This window comes from Scatophagus argus, chromosome 2 (assembly GCF_020382885.2).
Source record: "Scatophagus argus isolate fScaArg1 chromosome 2, fScaArg1.pri, whole genome shotgun sequence".
NCBI classification, from domain to species: Eukaryota; Metazoa; Chordata; class Actinopteri; family Scatophagidae; genus Scatophagus; species Scatophagus argus.
Window position 1 is genome coordinate 23,298,691 of NC_058494.1, and position 18,963 is coordinate 23,317,653.

An 18,963-nucleotide genomic window follows, 5' to 3' on the forward strand; every position below is an offset into this window, starting at 1 on the left:
GTACAATAATTTCTCAGTAAATTTCTCTGACACAGTCTCAGGCCTGAGTGTGTAATTCCCTGTGTGATTCGAGACAAGAACGATTTCAATTTGGGTTTACGGAAAGACAGCTTAAGCACGAACCGAGTGTGAATACTGAGGAGCACATCGTTCAACCTACAAGTTTTTTAAATGCGTAACGTAATGAAATAATCAGTCGTCGCCTTTTTCCGGACAAACGGGACGCGTTCTCTTCATTTCCACCAGTGTTTGGTGTTTCTGCTCAGGAAGAAAGCAGGCGCTGTGGGTTACTGTATATTTTACCAGCACAATCGGGCAGCATTTAAAGAACACAAGGGCTGGCACAGAAAGAGTTACACACTTTTAAAGACTATACAGTCGCCTTATCACCAAATGAAAGCAAACGCTGCTTCTTTGTAAGTCTAGCTTCTTCAGTGATGACTTGATTACGACTCACTGTGTGTAAAATGTGACAGATTGACAGAAAAATCTAACTGAAGTTTCTATTAAGTGTAAATAATTTTCACTCGCAGCGGTACTCCTCTGAACTGTTCAGTGTCCAGTATATTAAACGACATGAGAGACACATAAAATAACTCAAACTATGTTGTAAAGAGAAGGCACTGAAAGAATCCGTAGAATTGTTTTGAATGCGTGAAAGTGCATTTATGTCGTGCCTTCATCCGCATTCCTTTACAACATGCTTAAGGTTTGACCACTCCGTCTCACACAGACATGCATTCGATTCACACTAACCCTTCGAATCGTCAATGTGCCCACATTCAATTAACATTAAACAAAGGCCCACAATTCCAGATGGTCACACATACACACTCACAGAGTCCCCCTGCCAATTCAGCATTGCCCTGGCCTCACCAAACTAAACTACCCAGAACGCTGAAAGCAGTCCAGAGCTACCCAACGCCTCCTGGCGCAAAGAACGACTGCCTACAAAATGCTGGCTCAACCTCTCCCTCCCTCTGTGTGTATGAGCTCCCAAGATTCCCTCTATTCGTGAATGATGTGAGAAACAATTTTGTTTCACAGCTGCAGTTTTGCCAAGAGGGATTGCTGAGCTCTTACCAACCAGCAGACACAGGGACAGAGGGCTAGAGGAAGCCAGGAAGAGGTATAGAGAGGACAGCAGAGAGAGAAAGTCAGACTTATTGATTGGTTCTCCTCTGGTTCTCTTTCCCCAGACAACATACATATTTATGGTGCTAATTTAATTATTAATCTCACTTTGGCTCCACTGCCTAAACGTTCTGACCTTCTCTAAACACACTCCATCACTTACGGGCAGCTGTTATGCCATGTCACAGCCATGACTGAACACAACGATCCTCAGAAGGAAGGATGTAAACGGGGATAAAAGAGAGGATATCAGACAGACATATAAACTGACAGACAGATCTATAACCAGTCTGTGACAACTGACCTGTACTGCGGCGTCCAGTCGGTGATGTTGCTGTTGTTGAGAGTCCAACGGTACTGCAGAGGCCAGCTGCCTCCAGCCAGGCAGGTCAGCACCAGTCTGTTTCCTTCCAACACCACCTGCTGCCGCAGTCCACCCCCTCGCAGGTAGGGAGCCACCTCTGACAGACAGGCAGAGACAAAGAAAAAAGAAAAAGATTTATTTCTTATTTGAAAAAAAAAAAAGTCTATCGTATGTGAACAACACAGCGAATTTTACCAGCAGAAAATGACATTAAAAAAAGAAAAGACTTTCATTCATGTTTTGTCCTTATCACAAAGACTGTGTGTCACAAAACACTGACACACCAATGTACCTTGATTTTATTGTATACCGTTTCAGAATGGAATAAGACTGCTGGCAGGTGCCATTTAGCAAATGCCACAGCAGATATGAAAACAAATTTCAGATATCTATCAGAAGATATCTGGTGTCAAACCAACAACAACAAAAAAACAACAACAAAAGAAATGTTACTGCATGTGCTACTGTGCTGAGTTATATGTGCCTCATCGCTACTCCTGCAGGCAGAACTCTTGACCTTCTCACCTCTCTCACTCTCTCATTTTTACCATCATTAGTAATGAGTGCCTGGTAATGAACAGGGTGTGTGTGTGTGTGTGTGTGTTCACTGTAGATCCCCCACTGCATTAGTGATGTCTATCAAGGCTATTTGGCTTTGCATTTTCATCTCCATTTGCATGCTATAGTTTTATTATCAGCTGATAGTCAGTTACATAAATTAATAAATAATATAGATTTCCCATTCTCAGCCCCAGATATAAAATGTATCCCTACGTTAAAAAAACCCAGCATAAATTATGACATTACTTTCATATGATACCTGTCAATAAAGACGTACCCTCAGAGGTAACACACATATGGTTTGCAATGCATGACAAAACACTCTATTGTCCACACACCAGCAGCATGTGCATGGCGACATGCATTACCGCGTCACCATGTCCTATTTCTCCGCTTTGATGCGCATCAATGGTTCAGAAAAGCAGCATTTCTATCACACGTACTCTCTGGAACAGCACTCTGTAACCTGACTACTTCTTCTGTCAGCACAGAGTACCTGCTATATTACTGCAATCGACTGTATTGTACCAAATGCCAGTGCATGTTGCTCTTTGGACTTTTCAAGAAGACAAAGGTCAAACAAGCTTGTAGATACTCTCAACCCAATTGTGTAACAAGTTTGGACATCCTATTTTCCAGGGGTGTGGAATCATCAGTCAGTCAGTCAGTCACACCCACTGAAGCTTGTGGCAGGTTAGGAACAGCTGATACACCTCATCGACTGCTTCCCTATATCACTTACAGAACACACAGTGGATTGCAGGACCGTCAGCAAGATTGCAGAATACTGTACTGTACGACGACTAACAGTACCAATACTGCGTTGCACGGCAAGGGCGTTGAAATCATTCACCTGCCTTGTGAGGTACATTTACTGAATAGCTCCAAGACAATGCAATCCAGTCTTTAACTCCTGGCTCAGGTGATCAGACCTGGCTCACCACCACCAGGCATCAGGGCTAAAGAGCCTGTCCACAGTAACTACTGTTCACTAAACAAAAATCAGTGTCTGGGTTTGTGGGGTGTAGGCAGGGGCAGGGTGGGGTCAGGGCAGGGTTGCAGGCAATGAGATTTATTCAACCTATCAACTATTTACACACAAACGTACACACAAACTGGGTTAGACGAGGCAGGGTTATCTGCTTGCTACAGTACATATGGACAGGCCCATAACTCTGAGGGAGGCCAAGTTTTCTATTCTGTCTTTCTCCCTCTCCTTTCCCTGTCAACTCAATCTTCTCTCCTCCCTGCCTTTTCAACTTTCTCAGCTCTGTCTTTCCTCCAGCCCTCTCACTTCATCTCTGTTTCCCTCCTTATTCTTTATTTCCAGTGGATGTCTCAGGGCCACCCTTTTCTCCCCTTCCTTTTCTCTATTTTCCACTGTTTCACCCCGTCCCTCTCTCTTTTAGATTGATAGCTGCCTGCTACATGCACAAGAGGGAAGTGTTCCCTCTAAGATAGATTTATACAGGAGTCTGGGTGTGTGTGTGTGAGAGAGAGAGAGAGGGAGAGAGAGAAATGGAGTGTGAGCGTGCATGTGAGCATAAGGATTTATTTGGAATATTTCGTTTCTACAGACGATGGCTGGCAATGCAGACTCCAATGTCATACTGCTGACCAGCACTATAACTCACTGCTGCCTGCTTGTGTGTGCCTGTGTGTGTGTGTGTGCCTACATGTGCCTGTGTGTGTGTGTGTGTGAGAGAGAGAGAGAGAGAGAGAGAGAGAGAGAGAGCAGCAGAAATGAGGCCTTAACAGCTTACCGAATACTGTGACCCTCAGATGCAAACCCTGGTGAAAATGCACTTTGTACAAATAGAAGGATGTGGAGATGTGGATTTTGCTTCTGCTGCTTTACCACTTATCTACCACTTTTCTTCATACTTCATACATTGTACAGCTGTATGTTGAACGCCCTCCAGTCCTCACAGCCCTTTAACCCCCCTGATAAAGGAAGTCCATTAGGAGGTAGAAACAGAGACAGAGAATCCCACTTCAGAGTGAACCAGTGTCAGCCAGCAGCATGTTTCATGCACTGATGTCATCTGTCTCCCTCTCTTCCCTGCTGTCTGTCTCTCTGTCACTCAACGTCAACAGGTCACTCTCTCCCTCACAGTCTTCCCCTTTACTAAGTTGTCTCACAAACTGCTTGTCCACCCACCTGTCTGTCTATCAAGAACCCACCCCCCACCCCACTTCGCTGCTCCTTCCTGGTGCTCTGCTTGCCCCTCGGTCCACCTCTGTCAAAGCGTGTGGCAGCTCAAGGTCTTGGCTTTCTCTCTTCAGGAGGAATGTTGCCTAACAGAGAGACCGGCCTTCAAATGTGACAGGAGAGTCAGGAGGCAGATGTGCATGCAAGCGCACGCTGTCCTTCCTGATGCAACGTGCGCGTGTCCCCGCTCTCGGTCCCGTCTTATGAAGCTGCTTAGGCAGATTCTGGGGAGGAATTCAATTTGCTGGGGAGATGAAGTCTGTGATAGAGTGGAGAGGGAGGAGAGGAGGATGAAAGGATAGGAGGAGAAGAGGAGCAGGGTCGCTGCTCCAGGGCTGATTGACCACTGCGATCCTGTCCTCGCTCTCTCTCTCTCGTCTCTTTGCACTTTTAATGTGAGCATTTGTGTGGCAGAAATTAGGCCCCAGATGAGTCGTCCTTTACGTATGTGCCAGCAGCAATGATCATTACTCTTACGCTGTGCTGCATTAAACATCCCAAACTCAAGATGAGCTGTGAGATTTTGTCTGGCTCGACGTGAGGTTAAGGTGATGCCTAACTGGAAACAGTGCAGGTAAAGGTGCAGATTTTATATGCTCAAAGTTTGAGATTTGTTCACTTTGGCTGAGGTGATCAAAAAAAAAATCCTCAGATGGTCCAGTTTGCATTCAGATATGCAAAAGAAACCCTGTGGTGTAAAAGCTTTTCACTGACATAGGAGAGTGAGAGTGCAGGAATAAAACTAAAAGTTGAAATGGGGATCTCATTCAAGCAGCGCCTGCTTAATTATATGTGTGTGTGTCTGTGTGTGTGCGTGCGTGCGTGCATGTGTGCGTGCATGCGTGCGTGTGTGTGTGTCGGGTCAGAATTAGGGTCACTCACTCCAGAAAAATCACTTTATCTTCATAGAGCTGAACCCCTACTGTGAGACAGGACTGGCAGAACTGGCTATAGTCTATGAATACTGATTCACTGATAGCATCTCTCTCTCTCTCTCTCTCTCTCTCTCTCTCTCACACACACACACACACACACACACTCACACACTCACCCTTCACTATGCCTTATTTGACGCACGAGGTTGCAGGGAAGAAAATAACTAAATCAGACTCTTTTATTACGAGCAATTTTTCTATGAATAAGCGGATAAAAGTTGCATGGCTCAGCAGGTTTATTGTTTTTTTTTTTACATGGTAAAAGCAGACTATTTGATTATGGGGTGCAAATGAGTTCTATTCCGTTTTAATCTAATAAGTCTGTCAGCGCTCGTTTCAAGAAGCATTTAAAAACACTTAATTGGACTGACAGCGTGTGAGACGAGAGGGAGAATTATGAGTTGAGTTTTTTGGCCTGTTGCTATCAGAAAAAAAAAAAAAAGTCTCTTTAATTGATCAATATGAAACAAAGGGGCTGAGAAATGAGATCTTATTTCCCCCCATCTAAGAGTTCAGATAAGTCAGGTGAAATTGATGTTGCTAATCTGTCAGAATTTCCCACCTAAAATAGTTGTCACAAATGCAGTTACATACTTAATGTATAAAGCTGGGAAACATTACGCTTAATGCAACCTAAACTATAGATAGATAGGTAGATAGATACTTTATTGACCCCGAGGTAAATTCATTATACACCTGAGCCTCAGAAATGAGCATAGACTCTCCTGTATCAGACAAACAGACGTCTTTCAGTAACAGTTTGTCTTTGCAATCCATGCTGCAATTTGCTCACCAAAGAAAAATGAAAAATCAAAATTAAACGGCAGGCTGAGAGGCGCGGTCACCGAGAAAGATAACTCTACAGAGAGAGCTGTAGGTGAGTGAGGTGAATAACAGGTGAGCTGTGACTCTGACCTGAAAGCTGATGAAATGGATTATAATATAATTCTCCCTCATGGCACACTGCACTGAGTTTTTTTAAAAATAATTTCTCATGCGAAGCAATATTAACAGTTCCAATGTCAGTCGTAAAAGTCAAACATGTTTAAAATAATCTTAATGATAAGGATGGGCAGCGACTGGATCAAAAGGCAAACCAATCGGCTCATCAAACAGCACACGCTGACACTGAGAGCCACAATAGAAGGAATCTACTGACCAGAGAAGATGACAGTTAAGCACCAGACACCTGCTGCCTTTGATGATGATAAAACAGAAGCGGCTCTGACGTTAACCCTTTAGTCCACAGCTGGCCGACTGATTCCAACAAGCCACAACTAAACCGGAAGATAGTGAGTCCATGGGGAGCTGAACTACTCTGGGCTAGAAGCACTACCGCCCCCCCAAACAAACATGAAAGTCTGCATGAGAGAACAAAATGTTTCCTCTGCAACATCCACTGTCAGATGGAGCAGAATGATAGGTGTGGCAGACAGGAGTGTACAACTTTGATCAGGAGTTTAACACATGGCTTTTCAAGTTGGCAGCTGCTTTAATTGACTACTGAATGTCAGTCTCCACACAAGAACAAAGGATCTCTCAGTGAAGACCGGATAACACCCCCCCCCCAACCTCTCTTCCTGCATGGAAAGCCAATCAAAGCTCCCTCCTCCAAGCCCCTTCCTCGCCTGCTCCAATCACGCTTTCCACCAGCCTTGAGTGACAGCTGTCTGTGAAGGGGGTGACAGATGATTGACTGATCCTGACGTGCTGATTGGCAGATGTCAGGCCGAGAGGCATGTTTCCTGGACCGTCACACATGCATACACACGGACGCACACACACAAAATCTAACGCACACGAGAACATGCAACAGTCAAGACTTGAATAGTTTAAAGTCTTGGCTCTGCTTGTGAGCGTGCTTGCTTCTTTGCGTCAAAGACAGTAGTATGCATCATGTATCGGGAGGAGCACATTCTTCAACAACCTCAACCACGAAAGATTGTCTGGGAGAAACACATTCTGGAAATAGGCTAGCCTTTTCAGGCTGGACTCACATTAACATTCTGTTGTGCTCAATGCAGGTACAGTAGGCACAGAAAGGTGAAAGCAACAAATGTGCACAATTAATACTTAATTATATTAACATTGGCCATTTGCCAGTTTGGCTGGAGAAAGACCAGCATGTATTGTCTTTGGAAATTAGCATAAGCAAGATGTTAACCAAAGCTGTGAATGAGCAATTGTTTTAAAATGTCAATTTGTTTCTTTGTTGGGGATTTAATAATATCAATGCAACTGTGTGTGCATATGCCATGTGTATTCCTATGTGTACCAGAAATCTAGTTAAGATGTCAGTTAATATGTTGAACAAGAGATCTGATATGAAACAACCCAGAAAATATCACATTATGTCAATGCTGGTATGAGTGTGTGCGTGTTTTGTCTCTCCAACTTGCATGTCTTTGGGAGTTATGTGGTGAACGCATGGGGTCAATGGAGTGCAGGTGTGGATGGAGGAGGTAAAGGAGGTAATAAGTGGGGCAGAATGGCAGCACAGAGGAGTGAGAGATGGAGGGATGATGTCGGGGGTGTGGGGTGGGGTAGATGGAGATCCAAACGGAGGTTTGGGGGTAATCAGGTGGAAGAGACTGTGATCAGTGACATTTAAGAGGTGGGCCACACTGCAGGGCACATCTGCCAGGAAACACACACTCGCTAAAATGCACACAAACACACACAAACAACTGTCAGCTCCTATCTCCTGACGAGCACACACACGGACAGGAGAGGAGAGAGGAGGTGAATGGGAGAGTAAGGAGGGAGTGAAAGAAATACCTCCCGCTGAGTCGGCTGAGCCTCCCCTCTCTCAGAAGAAAGTTGTGTACACAAGCGACTGTGAAAACACACTCGATACTTTTGAATGCCACACACACACACACACACACACAGGTAATAATTATCCCTCTGTTTTACTCTCCTTCGTTTTATCCCCCAGACTCCCCCCACCCCCACCGCTTCCTGAGTATTTTACATCCCCTCATTAAAAACAGGTGGAAAACAAACTTTATCCATCAGTCAGTCAGTCGGCGGACAGACCTGAAAAAGAACAGCAGAAGAGGAGTGGTGTGTGTGTCGATCGCACCACCATGTAACGGTGGGTGGGAGCATTACTAGTTTGTTCCTGAACCTGTCGTACACGATCATTATGCTACCGTCAAATCACAGCCACTGGGCTTCACACACACACACACACACACACACACTTGACCCAGATCCACACTGATACAGAGAGACTTCACAAACACGACGTGCCGACATGTGATAATCTGACAACGTGACTCCAGGCTGCATCTCACTCACCACACACACACACATGTTCACGCACACAAATGTGTGCATACAGAATACTGAGAGAGTAACGTGCTGTCTTCTGAAGTCTGTATGGACCCCCTCCTTTCTCTCTCTCTGTCAGCTCATCATTGGCTCTCACAGCGATTTTAACTTTCCTACTGTTTTATTATTAGTCTTCACGAGAGCTTCTCAGAGCTCCTTTTCTTTCCCGTTTCCTGTTTAGCTTTTTGTCTCCCCGTCCTTTACCAAAGGGCAGGTGCTCTCTGTTGTGTGTGTACGTGTGGTGCATGTGCCTGAACCCTGCACACACACACACACACAAACACACACACCTGTCTGTGCTAGCCATCATCCCCACTGACAGCTGCCACTGTCCTGACCTTGGGCATTGTGGGCTACGCGGTTTTGAAGTGATTGACGAATCATATCCTTTCATTCATTATTGAAGGCGGAGATCAAAACCGCTGCGCCCGGGATATCGCCGTAACAGCCCGGCAGACCAGACAGAGGTAAAAAAGGGAAGAGAACAGGAGGAGGACATGGAAGAGGGAGAAGGTCATCTGAATGAAGAAGTGAAGGTGAGAAGTAAGAGTGAGGAAGGAGAAATGCACAGGAAGCAGGAGGGGGAGGGGCATCCGAAACAACAACGTTCTACACCCGCTTTTCTTTTTCCCGCATCAAGTCAGTCGGCATCCAGCCCTCTGCACAAAAAGGCTTAAAAGATCTAAAAAACCAAAACAAGACAGACAGAATAACAAATAGAGAAGGTAAATATAACGTTCTTTAATAATAACCCTGCCCCTGTAGTGTTCTAATTAAATCAAGACTTTTATCAAACTGATCAAACTTAGAATATAGGCCTCATCTAAACCTCATCAAGTCACTCACATCACGATCCCACATGAGAGTCACTGAGGTCACATGTGGTTGACGTCACCTGAGGGATATTCAGAAGGAGTCTCACCTTTGGGGCATTTTGAACAGGTAGTCTAAATATTTTAGGCTATCGGCTACTTGCAATGCTTCCTGACAACCAGGCAGTTTTCAGTTCAGTTCATGTGACTCTCATGAAAAAGAATAGAAGAGATTAAAATAGACTACCAAGATGAACATGATCGTTCCACATACGCACGACTAATGTCTAATTTTGAACTTTTTTCCAACACTCTAGTAAAAAGAGTGAAACAACAAAGCATATCTTTACACCTGGAAAGGCGTTAAGGCTCCAAATGCCTGACGTCACCCCCACAGAGGAAATATATCTGAAGACTGTGGAATCAACCCCTCGGGGGAAAAACTGACGTCAGTACTGGTGCTGAGTAATTTATGCTCGGCTCATTTGTACCGGTGCCCAGAAAAATTCAGGCAAGAACCAGGAGCACGTCTCCAGTGTCCATCCCTGCCTTCCACTCTGAACTGTGTCCCGCAATCTTCCCTGTTTCATCCGCCTTTCCCGTCTTTTTTATCGAATCGGCCTTCATCAGTCTCCACCATCCTCGCCCTGTGTTCACCTCTATCCTCTTTTCATCTCTATCCTGCAGCATTGATTCTAAGCTGGACTGAAGCAAGGCTCCCAATTCAAAAGGAGTGAATGTTAAGTCCTCTGGCAGTGCCATTTACGTGTTACCTGTGTGGGTGCGAGAAACTTCTCAGCTTCAGTTTTTACTTCTCCTACCTGCTAACTGCCTTTGCCCCCCTGCTCTTTTCTTCACACATTTTAACTAATTTGTTGTCGCAGAGTACATGGGAGGCATTTCAGGGTTTGTGTGTGTGCTGGCGTGAGCATATGCCTGACTGTGCACGAGTCCATATGCTCCGTGGATGCATGTATGCGTGCGCAAATGTGGATGTTTACTTCCTCTGCTTCCTCCTTTCCACAGTGACAACATCTGCCACCAACTGCAACACACACCTCATCTTGCTTGTCTCCCTCAATTCTCTCTCCCTCCCTCCCTCCTCAGACAAGGGCAGCTCAGTGACACACCATTTGAAGGGCAGACTCTGTCTTAGTGTGCGTTCCTCTTACAGACTCAAATTAATTCAGTAACACTGACAAACGTCCTTGCCGAGATACAATATGACTTTCTTTTCTCACTATTTAGTTGCTTCCATGTACATGGAGTTTACACACAAATAGAGATGCACACAGAAGGTCAAACACATACCTATGCCAGCACAGATGTTTCCAGTAACAGCAAACAAGACAGCTGATAATGACTAAAAATGCACAGACAAAGATGTGTTTGAGGCACACGTGCTCATTGTTGGCAGAATAATTCACTGTTTAGCTTTTCGATTTCTCAGTGTGTCGTGAGCTTGATGCCGTGGATATTTTTAGATTTCTTTTGGGTGAAAATTTAAGAGATGCTTGCGAGGGGGGTTTAAAGGGATGGCTGTTCAAAATAACTTTAATTATCTTGCCGTCAAAATACTCTTTGAGACAAACTTGAGTTGCGCCTGTTTGCAGGTACACTTTTCTCATTTTCACCAAAAAGTCATTAGTAGCAGTAGTTGTCCCAGTTTAACAAGCGGGGTGGTGGGCGAGTCAGTCATTACTTTCTCTTAGTCTTCATGACCGAAGTTCCTTTAACAGCAGGAATACCACAGGTCTCAAGCTACCTGCAGTTTTTCACCGGATACCAGCAGAAAACTGCACCAAACTTCACTACAAAGCTCAGACGAAGCCACACAAACCTGCACAAGTAAACTCCAGTGGGAATGTGAATCTTTCAGGGGTTAAGAGAACAGATTCGTTGCCTGGGCTCAAGAGGAAAAGAAAAACAAGATTACAAAAGTGTCCATGCGCGTACAGACAAGAGAACAGTCATTGGCACATAATGCAAAGAGACAAGACAACTCATTCGAACTCTGCATAACCTGTGTGCATGTCAGGGTAGATCCAGAAAGACACTGCATCTGTGTTTACCTATATGAGTTACTGAATCACTGGACTAAAACATGATTAGAGCGCGACTTCTTTTATTGTCTGTATTCGTCAGTTGTTAAACAGCTCGTCATAAAATCACTACATTAAATTGTCATGAAAGATGAAGGCATAGTTACAAGAAGAGATGAGACCAAATCTTTGCCTTCCGGATACCGATTCAGGCATCTGAACTTCCTTATCAGCTGATACAAAATACTGATCCAAAACCAGTGCCCTTAAGAAATATAAGAGTTGACTTTTATTATTATTTAAAATCTGTATACTACCATCCCTGTATGGATGTCATATGATCCCCATCATTAATGTACGGTCTGACTCAGGTCAAACTAAAATATGAACACATGCAACTTTCTTTCACCATCTGGTCTGACAGACAGCTGAGAAAGCACACAAATATCAACAAATTTAAGTTTACTGCCATGCCCTTGAAGCTACACAAGTTATAAATATTGGCTACTTGTGCAGTAAAACATCTGTCAAGCTGCATGCAGGTGTATGGAGCAAACTAATTTTGTGGATTAGTGCATGGACTCAGACACTCACCAACAGCAAAGCCAACCTTTTAAGTGGCATCAGAGTCACTGATGATACTGGCGTCAGGGTTGGAAAAACCCTAGCTGGCAGTAGAGAGTTGGATAAAATAGCAAACAATAAGTTCGTACTCCTTCCTGCCTCTACAATACACACACATTATAGGTGAGGGACAAGCGAGGGTAAAAAAGAGAGATGTTTGAACACTTCAAAGCTGCTCAGAAATTCAAAGTTCTGAGTTTCAGCTGCCTGACTCTTCTTGCAATTTGTGAGTCAATGTGGGAAGGTGTGTGCGCGTGCGTGTTTGTGTGTGTGTGCGCGTGTGTGTGTGTGTGTGTGTGCGCATGTGCCCATAAAGCAGCAAATGCAGGTATCTTGCAGTCGATACAAAAGCTTATAGAAACAGAGCAAGCAGTACTTGTATTTGTGTCCTCCATAGTCCAGCTCAGCTGAACTATAGATAAAATGGACAAGTGATTTCTGGCGAGTACACACACCACCTCACTCACTCTCTTTCCCTCTCACTTCACTGAATGCCCTCTCACATCCCTTCGATCGCTCCTCCTCCTCCTCCTCCTCCTCCTTCTCCTTTTCCTCTTCGAGCTCTCTTCTCTTTTGCTTCTCCACACAAGTGTGCCTCCACCATCATCTCCACCTTACCCCGAGCCTCTCCTCTGTGTCTCCTTCCCTTTCATGCTGTCACTTAGCATCGTGGCCTATGATGAGACGTTCCATCAAAAGCCCCCATCGCAGGCAGCACTTACACTCATTCACTCCTTCATTTCAGTCTCTCCATCTTTCTTTGATTTCTTTCTGTTTTTTTTTTTTTTTTTTGATGTACGTCTGCCTTCATCATTATGACGACAAAGGCCGAGCGCAGAGAAATACTGCGCATGCACAGCACTGCAGGCGTTACAAATCGCAGAGCGCAAATAGTTCTTGCTAGAAAACGTTTAACACGGACACACATCCACGGACACGGCTAATCTATCTTCTGTTTCAGCCGTACAAAACAAATAGGTGCAGGTCAAGACCTGCTTTTCCTTTAGCCTGTTGATGAGATAAACAAGTATTCTATCTCCCTCTCTGTCTCTCCTGGTGACACCACATGCCTGTATCAAACGTGACACCCTCGTTAATCCACATTCAGTCAACCACTGCATCTCCTGAACTCACCCGGCGCCAGCACAGGTACACAAACCTGGGCCAGGAGAGCTCATGAATAGCTAATGGGAAAGACACAACAACGCTCTGGTTCACAGAAAATGGCCTTTACACCATCAGCTCCACTATTGGCTGCCAGCAGGGAGAGACAGGGTGGAGATTGATCGAACATAAAGGGTGAGAGACTAAAGCTATATGTGTCTGGGAGAGAGAGTAATTGAGTGTGTGTGTGTGTGTGTGTGTGTAAATGAAAGAGGAGTAATGTGCGCGAGTGTGAGGGAAAGAGAAGAAGAGAAATGGAAGATATTATTTGAAGTTATTGGAAAGCAAAAAGAAAAAGTAATTTCACACGCAGCCCATCTGCCAGTCTGTCAGAAGGGCTTATCTGCACACATGATAAACAAATATGATAAACGCATACATACAACACTATTTTCTCCTCCCTCACAAACACACAAGCACAACGCATGTGTTCTGTGGGTAACTAAAGAACGTTTTTGGCAAAAGGTGGCTTGGAGGGGCCTCAGCTATTGTGGCCATAATGAAGAGGGAGCAGAGATATGCAGAGTCGAGCCTAACCTGGGTGGTGTCTCACATGATCTCGCCTCTCTCCACCTCCAGCTGTCTGTTTTAACCTCAGCCCTTCTCTCCACAGTATTCTACAGAAGACCTTATGACAGGAGGAAAGAAAAAAATGCCCAGAACATTTGAATGTTTTGGTCTTTGGCACAGTGACACCTCTGCCTCTGGCACAAGCTGACAAGCCACGCACAGCTTGGCTAAAAGAGGGTTTCTCCTGTGACTTTAGCAGAGGAGTCGATGAGTGTTTACGAAAAAAGTCACTCCACAAACTGGTTATGACAGCCAAAATCTCTGATCTATAAAGAAAACAAAAACAAACTCCAATCTGCATAGCTCAGACTGACACTCATTTTGTTCAACAGTGACATTGACAAATCAAGGGAATAACAATTTTCAAAAGGGGATGTAGGATTTTAAGCGCATCAGTATCATGAGTGTTATGGGACTGAGAGAAAAACGAACAGTGGATGTTTATTGAAGGGAGAGAGCAAAAGCAAACACAATGACAGCACAAAATACTGCACCAACTGCTATCGTTACTGGGGGCCTCTTTGCATACAAACTCTAAATATCACTTTGATAAAGTCTAGGTCTAATTAATCAAGCTAATCAGCAGGGGACCTGGCAGTTAGTCCTCTCCGCTCTGCAGTCTCTCCTGCTGGCTGCGGCTTTGCAGCAGTGTCCTCACTGTGGAGAGCAACGATTGGCACAGGAGGTTTTCTCGCATATTCATACTGTTCCACAACACCCAAAGCAAAAATGTGAACATGGCAAGCGTTAATGAAAATACTATTCCCCTTTCATTACACAAGTTGACGACTCCAGACTTCCTGGAACTGAACACACTATTTATCCTTGAAGTGAAAGTGTAGCATCATACAAGAGGGAAACTGCTTGAGTTCATCCACCACTTCAAAAAGATAATGGAAAGAAAGACTAGCCTGGTATAAAAATCAGACAGGTAACACTTACTATGAAGGCCTCATAATGCATATAGAAGCATGCATATTGTATTAGAATACATTCATAATGCTTTATAGCTTAACTCAGAAACATACAAAATTCTTTCTGATATCACATCAAGTCATAAAATATTACAGATGTGACTTATAAGTTCAGTATTTATTATACTTATTGACTAGTTATAAACTAGAGGTTGACTTATGGCGATTATAATTGATTATGAGTAATTATACTCCCCTATGAACTCCCCAACAATTAAGTGTAGTAAAGACTCATAATATGCTTTAACAGTCCATGCAGTATCATAAGTTATGCTTGTATGTGTTAAGTAACATGCAGTACAAATTGAAACATCTAAAAAAAAAATCATGATTCATCATAAGTCAAGTATAATGCATTTTCATCAATTTAAAAAAAATCTATGCTGCATCTTAAGGGATTATAATCTGATTATATAATCACTTATGATGCTGCATATACCATTATAGGATGGACTTCAGGTAGACCATGAAATATGTCGAAAAATAATAAAATACTTCTGACACAAAGGAAGAGAAAATCCTGATGTAATCCTGGATTGTGTCTTTTACACACAATAAAACCATATGTAGTGTTATGAACTGTTCATGGCTGTGGCTGTCTTTCACAAACAAGGCCTGAGAGAAACAATAAAACACCGACATATTTATACAAAACACATTCCAAACATTTTACTGAAATTTAAAGCAAAGTAGTTTTTCAATAATTGTAATTTCGTATTAAAATCACAAGACACCACACCAAGCAGAAAATACACTCAGTGTACTTCATGACATAACTCATGCAGCACATTAAGTTGCCACTTCTGCGTAAGTGATATGAAATACCTGCCACTTCATCATAACCTTTAAATAATCAAAAAAATAAATAAAAACTAAACAAACTAAAAATCAGGAGTTCTGAATGCTCTTCGGGTACACTGATGTTTACGGTCAAAAGGCTGTCTGACAAGAAAAACTACAAACTCTCATAACATTAATCCTACCATCAACACCTGAACTGATCTCAGATTTTATCTAAAATCGTTCACTATATAAGAATGTTAGCATAAATAATAACGTTTGCATGATCTTCCACTGTCATTTGGATCTCCTGTAACTTTAGTTTATGACGGACAGTAGAGTTTGATCTACTTCTGTACCCAGAAAACCCTGATGTAACTCTGGATTTTGTGTAGTCTTTCACACCCCAAAAAGCATAAGTACACACTGTATGTTTTGAGCTGTTCGTGGCAGCAGCTCTCGTACGCAGAGGTCAAATGAGATCTGAGAGAACAGTGTGCACGCATTATTCCATTTGAGATGTGAAAAACAGACACACATTGTCAAGTCAGGCGGTTCTATCACAGAGCAGGAGTCACACCACCTCTGCACTGCTAAAACTTTTAGCAAACCTCCACCTCTCCTGGGATCTTTACAGCAGGCGGTGGCATATGCAGCAGGAATGTCACAATCACTCTTGAGCTGTGTGGGTGCTGACGGCACAGCTATGGTGACAGGGACAACATTTTCATTTTGCACAAAAAAGCAGACAAATTCAGCTCCTCCCAAAATGATTTATTTTAAGATTCACAAAATGTCAGCTCACTATTTATTCACACACAGAGGGCATATGCCAGAAAGGAAACAAATGTTGCGGTTATTTCATCAGTAGGTTGGAAGGTGTGTAAACCTACATTTGTCCAGTGCAATTAATGGAACAGGTGGATAAACAGTAAAGGATCAGGTCCACTTCCCAATCTGCAACGTGACTACTGAATGTGACTTAGCTTTTATATCTCATTGACAATGTGCATCGTCATGTATTGGATATTTAACCTGGACAAGAAAAGGTGAACACAATCAGAAAGCAAAGCACTCAGGCTGCTATTGGGCCACATTTGAGGGCGGTCGGCTTGCACTATAAGCAGATGTCCACCACATGTAAATGCAATCTGCAAGCTACAAACACTACAGAGCAATACATTATAAAGACAAAAGCATTGGGACACACTTCGTTATACTGAATTCAGGTGTGGTACGGGACCTCTGTTCATTAGTTGGGCTCGACCCCTGACTTCCAGTGAAGGGAAATCTTAATGCTTCAGCACACCAACACATTTGGACAATGCTATGCTTCCAACTTTGTGGAAACAGTTTGTTGAAGGTCCTTTTCTATTCCAGCATGACTGTGCCCCAGTGCACAAAGCAAAGCTCCATAAAGACATGGTTGGATGAGTTTGGTGTGGAAGACCTTGACTGGCCCACACAGAGTCCTGACCTCAACCCCATCCAACACCTTTGGGATGAACTGGAACGGAGATTGTGAGCCAGACCTTTTGGTCCAACATCAGTGTGTGACCTCACAAATGCTCTACTGCATGAATGGGCAAAATTCCCACAGAAACACTCCAACATGTTGTGGAAAGCCTTCACAGAAGAGTGAAAGCTGTTATAGCTGCGAGGCTTTCTGTGTGTTTAGAATGTGATGTCCTGTTGGTGTAATGGTCAAGTGTCCCAATACTTTTGTCTATGTAGTGTAAGAGCATCATGGTTGTGGGGACCATTTATCTAACTTTCATACTGAGATGCATTGCAATGTGGGTATAATTTAGATAAAAAGCAGGTACAGATGACTTCTATGATCTACAAAACTGATGATTTCAGCACTCCAACACAACAAACTCCTCCTGTCACTCCCCTCCCCAACCCTGTCATCCTGCAACAACTCAACACCCTCAAAAACATAAACAGGACTTCCCCTCGACCAGATCAAGTGAAAGATGAACAAAAAAAGTTTTATTCCTCCTTTTTCTCGCTAATAATAACAATCTAACCGTCTTTACTCACTCAAAAGGAGTGGAAAAATGGCTCCGGGTTGAAAAATACCAAACTTACCTTTTGACTTTGAAAACTCGCTTGAGTGTAAAAAAAATAATGTGAAAGTACAAAATACACAAGAGGAACCATTTGAGCCATCATCATGCAGCTGCAGGTATCACTCCTGTGGCCGCCGCAGCATAAGAAGGCCAAGGCTGCTCTGACCTACACACAGCGGCTCCGTGAACAGCAATATCCCGTGGCTGCCCCTCGGGACAGCACAGCAGAGACAGGTAATAAGCTGCAATCTTACTGTGAATGCTGGAGTTCAGGCAAGACATAGATAGATGGTACAGTAGAAATACATCTCACAAACACACTTAACCACTCGCCAACACACATACACACACACACACACACGCAAACAGACACGTACTGGTGCGCACACACAAGCACACTTAGTTGTAAAAGCTGTATCGTGAGGATGTATTGCTGAGTACAGCCTAATTGGAACATTCATTATTGTTACACTGAATTACAGCACTGTCCCTGATTCTATTGATCCCTGAAATGTGTTTGAGTGTGTGTATGCACCTGTGTGTGTGTGTGTGTGTGTGTGTGTGTGTGTGTGTGTGTGCGTGTGTGCTTATTTCAAGGCACATCTTTGCAGCCAAACCTCAATCACAAAACAGATACTTCTCACTCTTTGATCTGACTCTTGACTTTGACCTTTCAGACTGCTTTCAATCAGGTCCTCGCAGTCCTAAATGCCTGACAGACGCAGGCACTTATCAGAATCTTTCTGTCTCAAACACACACAACACACACACACACACACACACACACACAGTGACAGGTCCTGTCTCCAGTTGACAGGGTTTTATATCAGCAAAGACATCAAGCCGCCCACACCCACCCCCTCCTGCCGCCTGACCCTACGACCATGCCATGATGAGAGATGGGACAATCTGCTCTGTGACAGCTCCACTCATACACTGACACACACACACACACACCTAAAGGCAGATACATTCTCATTGTCTGAACACAAAATGATAGGGCTCCATTTAATGCACGCCTGCATCATGTGCAAGTGCGTGTGGATTTCATAAGAAAATATTCATGTATTGCATGTATCTGTGTTTGTGTGTGTGTGTATGCATGCATGCGCGTGTGTGTGTGTGTGTCAGCCTCTTAAGTGAAGGCTTTGTAAAACTCTTGTTCATCATAACTGTGATGTTCTAGCCCGAGGGCTTAGCGGCATAAAGCAATTTCCCTCTCGTTACACTAGGCGTATATTAACCTCCAGAAACCGTCAAACACACAAACACTGACTGATACACACGCACACTCCGCTCTCTTGCCATTCATCTGTCGTGTCAAGTATAGTGGGGACTATTCTCTTGAGCAGGTTATTTATAATGCAGCTGTGCACTTCC

The 18,963-nt window shown here is 43.7% G+C and overlaps 1 protein-coding gene across 3 annotated transcripts in view; it reads right to left on the reverse strand.

The window, feature by feature from the left end:
* Window positions 1-18,963, reverse strand: part of LOC124049736 (protein sidekick-1-like) — a 203,391-nt gene that overhangs the window by 126,921 nt on the left and 57,507 nt on the right. For 2 of the 3 annotated variants that reach the window (XM_046371712.1, XM_046371721.1), the window contains one exon: window positions 1,439-1,595. In XM_046371712.1, the coding sequence (XP_046227668.1) occupies window positions 1,439-1,595 (157 nt within the window). Of the gene's footprint in view, window positions 1-1,438; window positions 1,596-6,365; window positions 6,507-18,963 lie in introns of those variants that run through there. The other variant, XM_046371731.1, reaches the window with a different exon arrangement.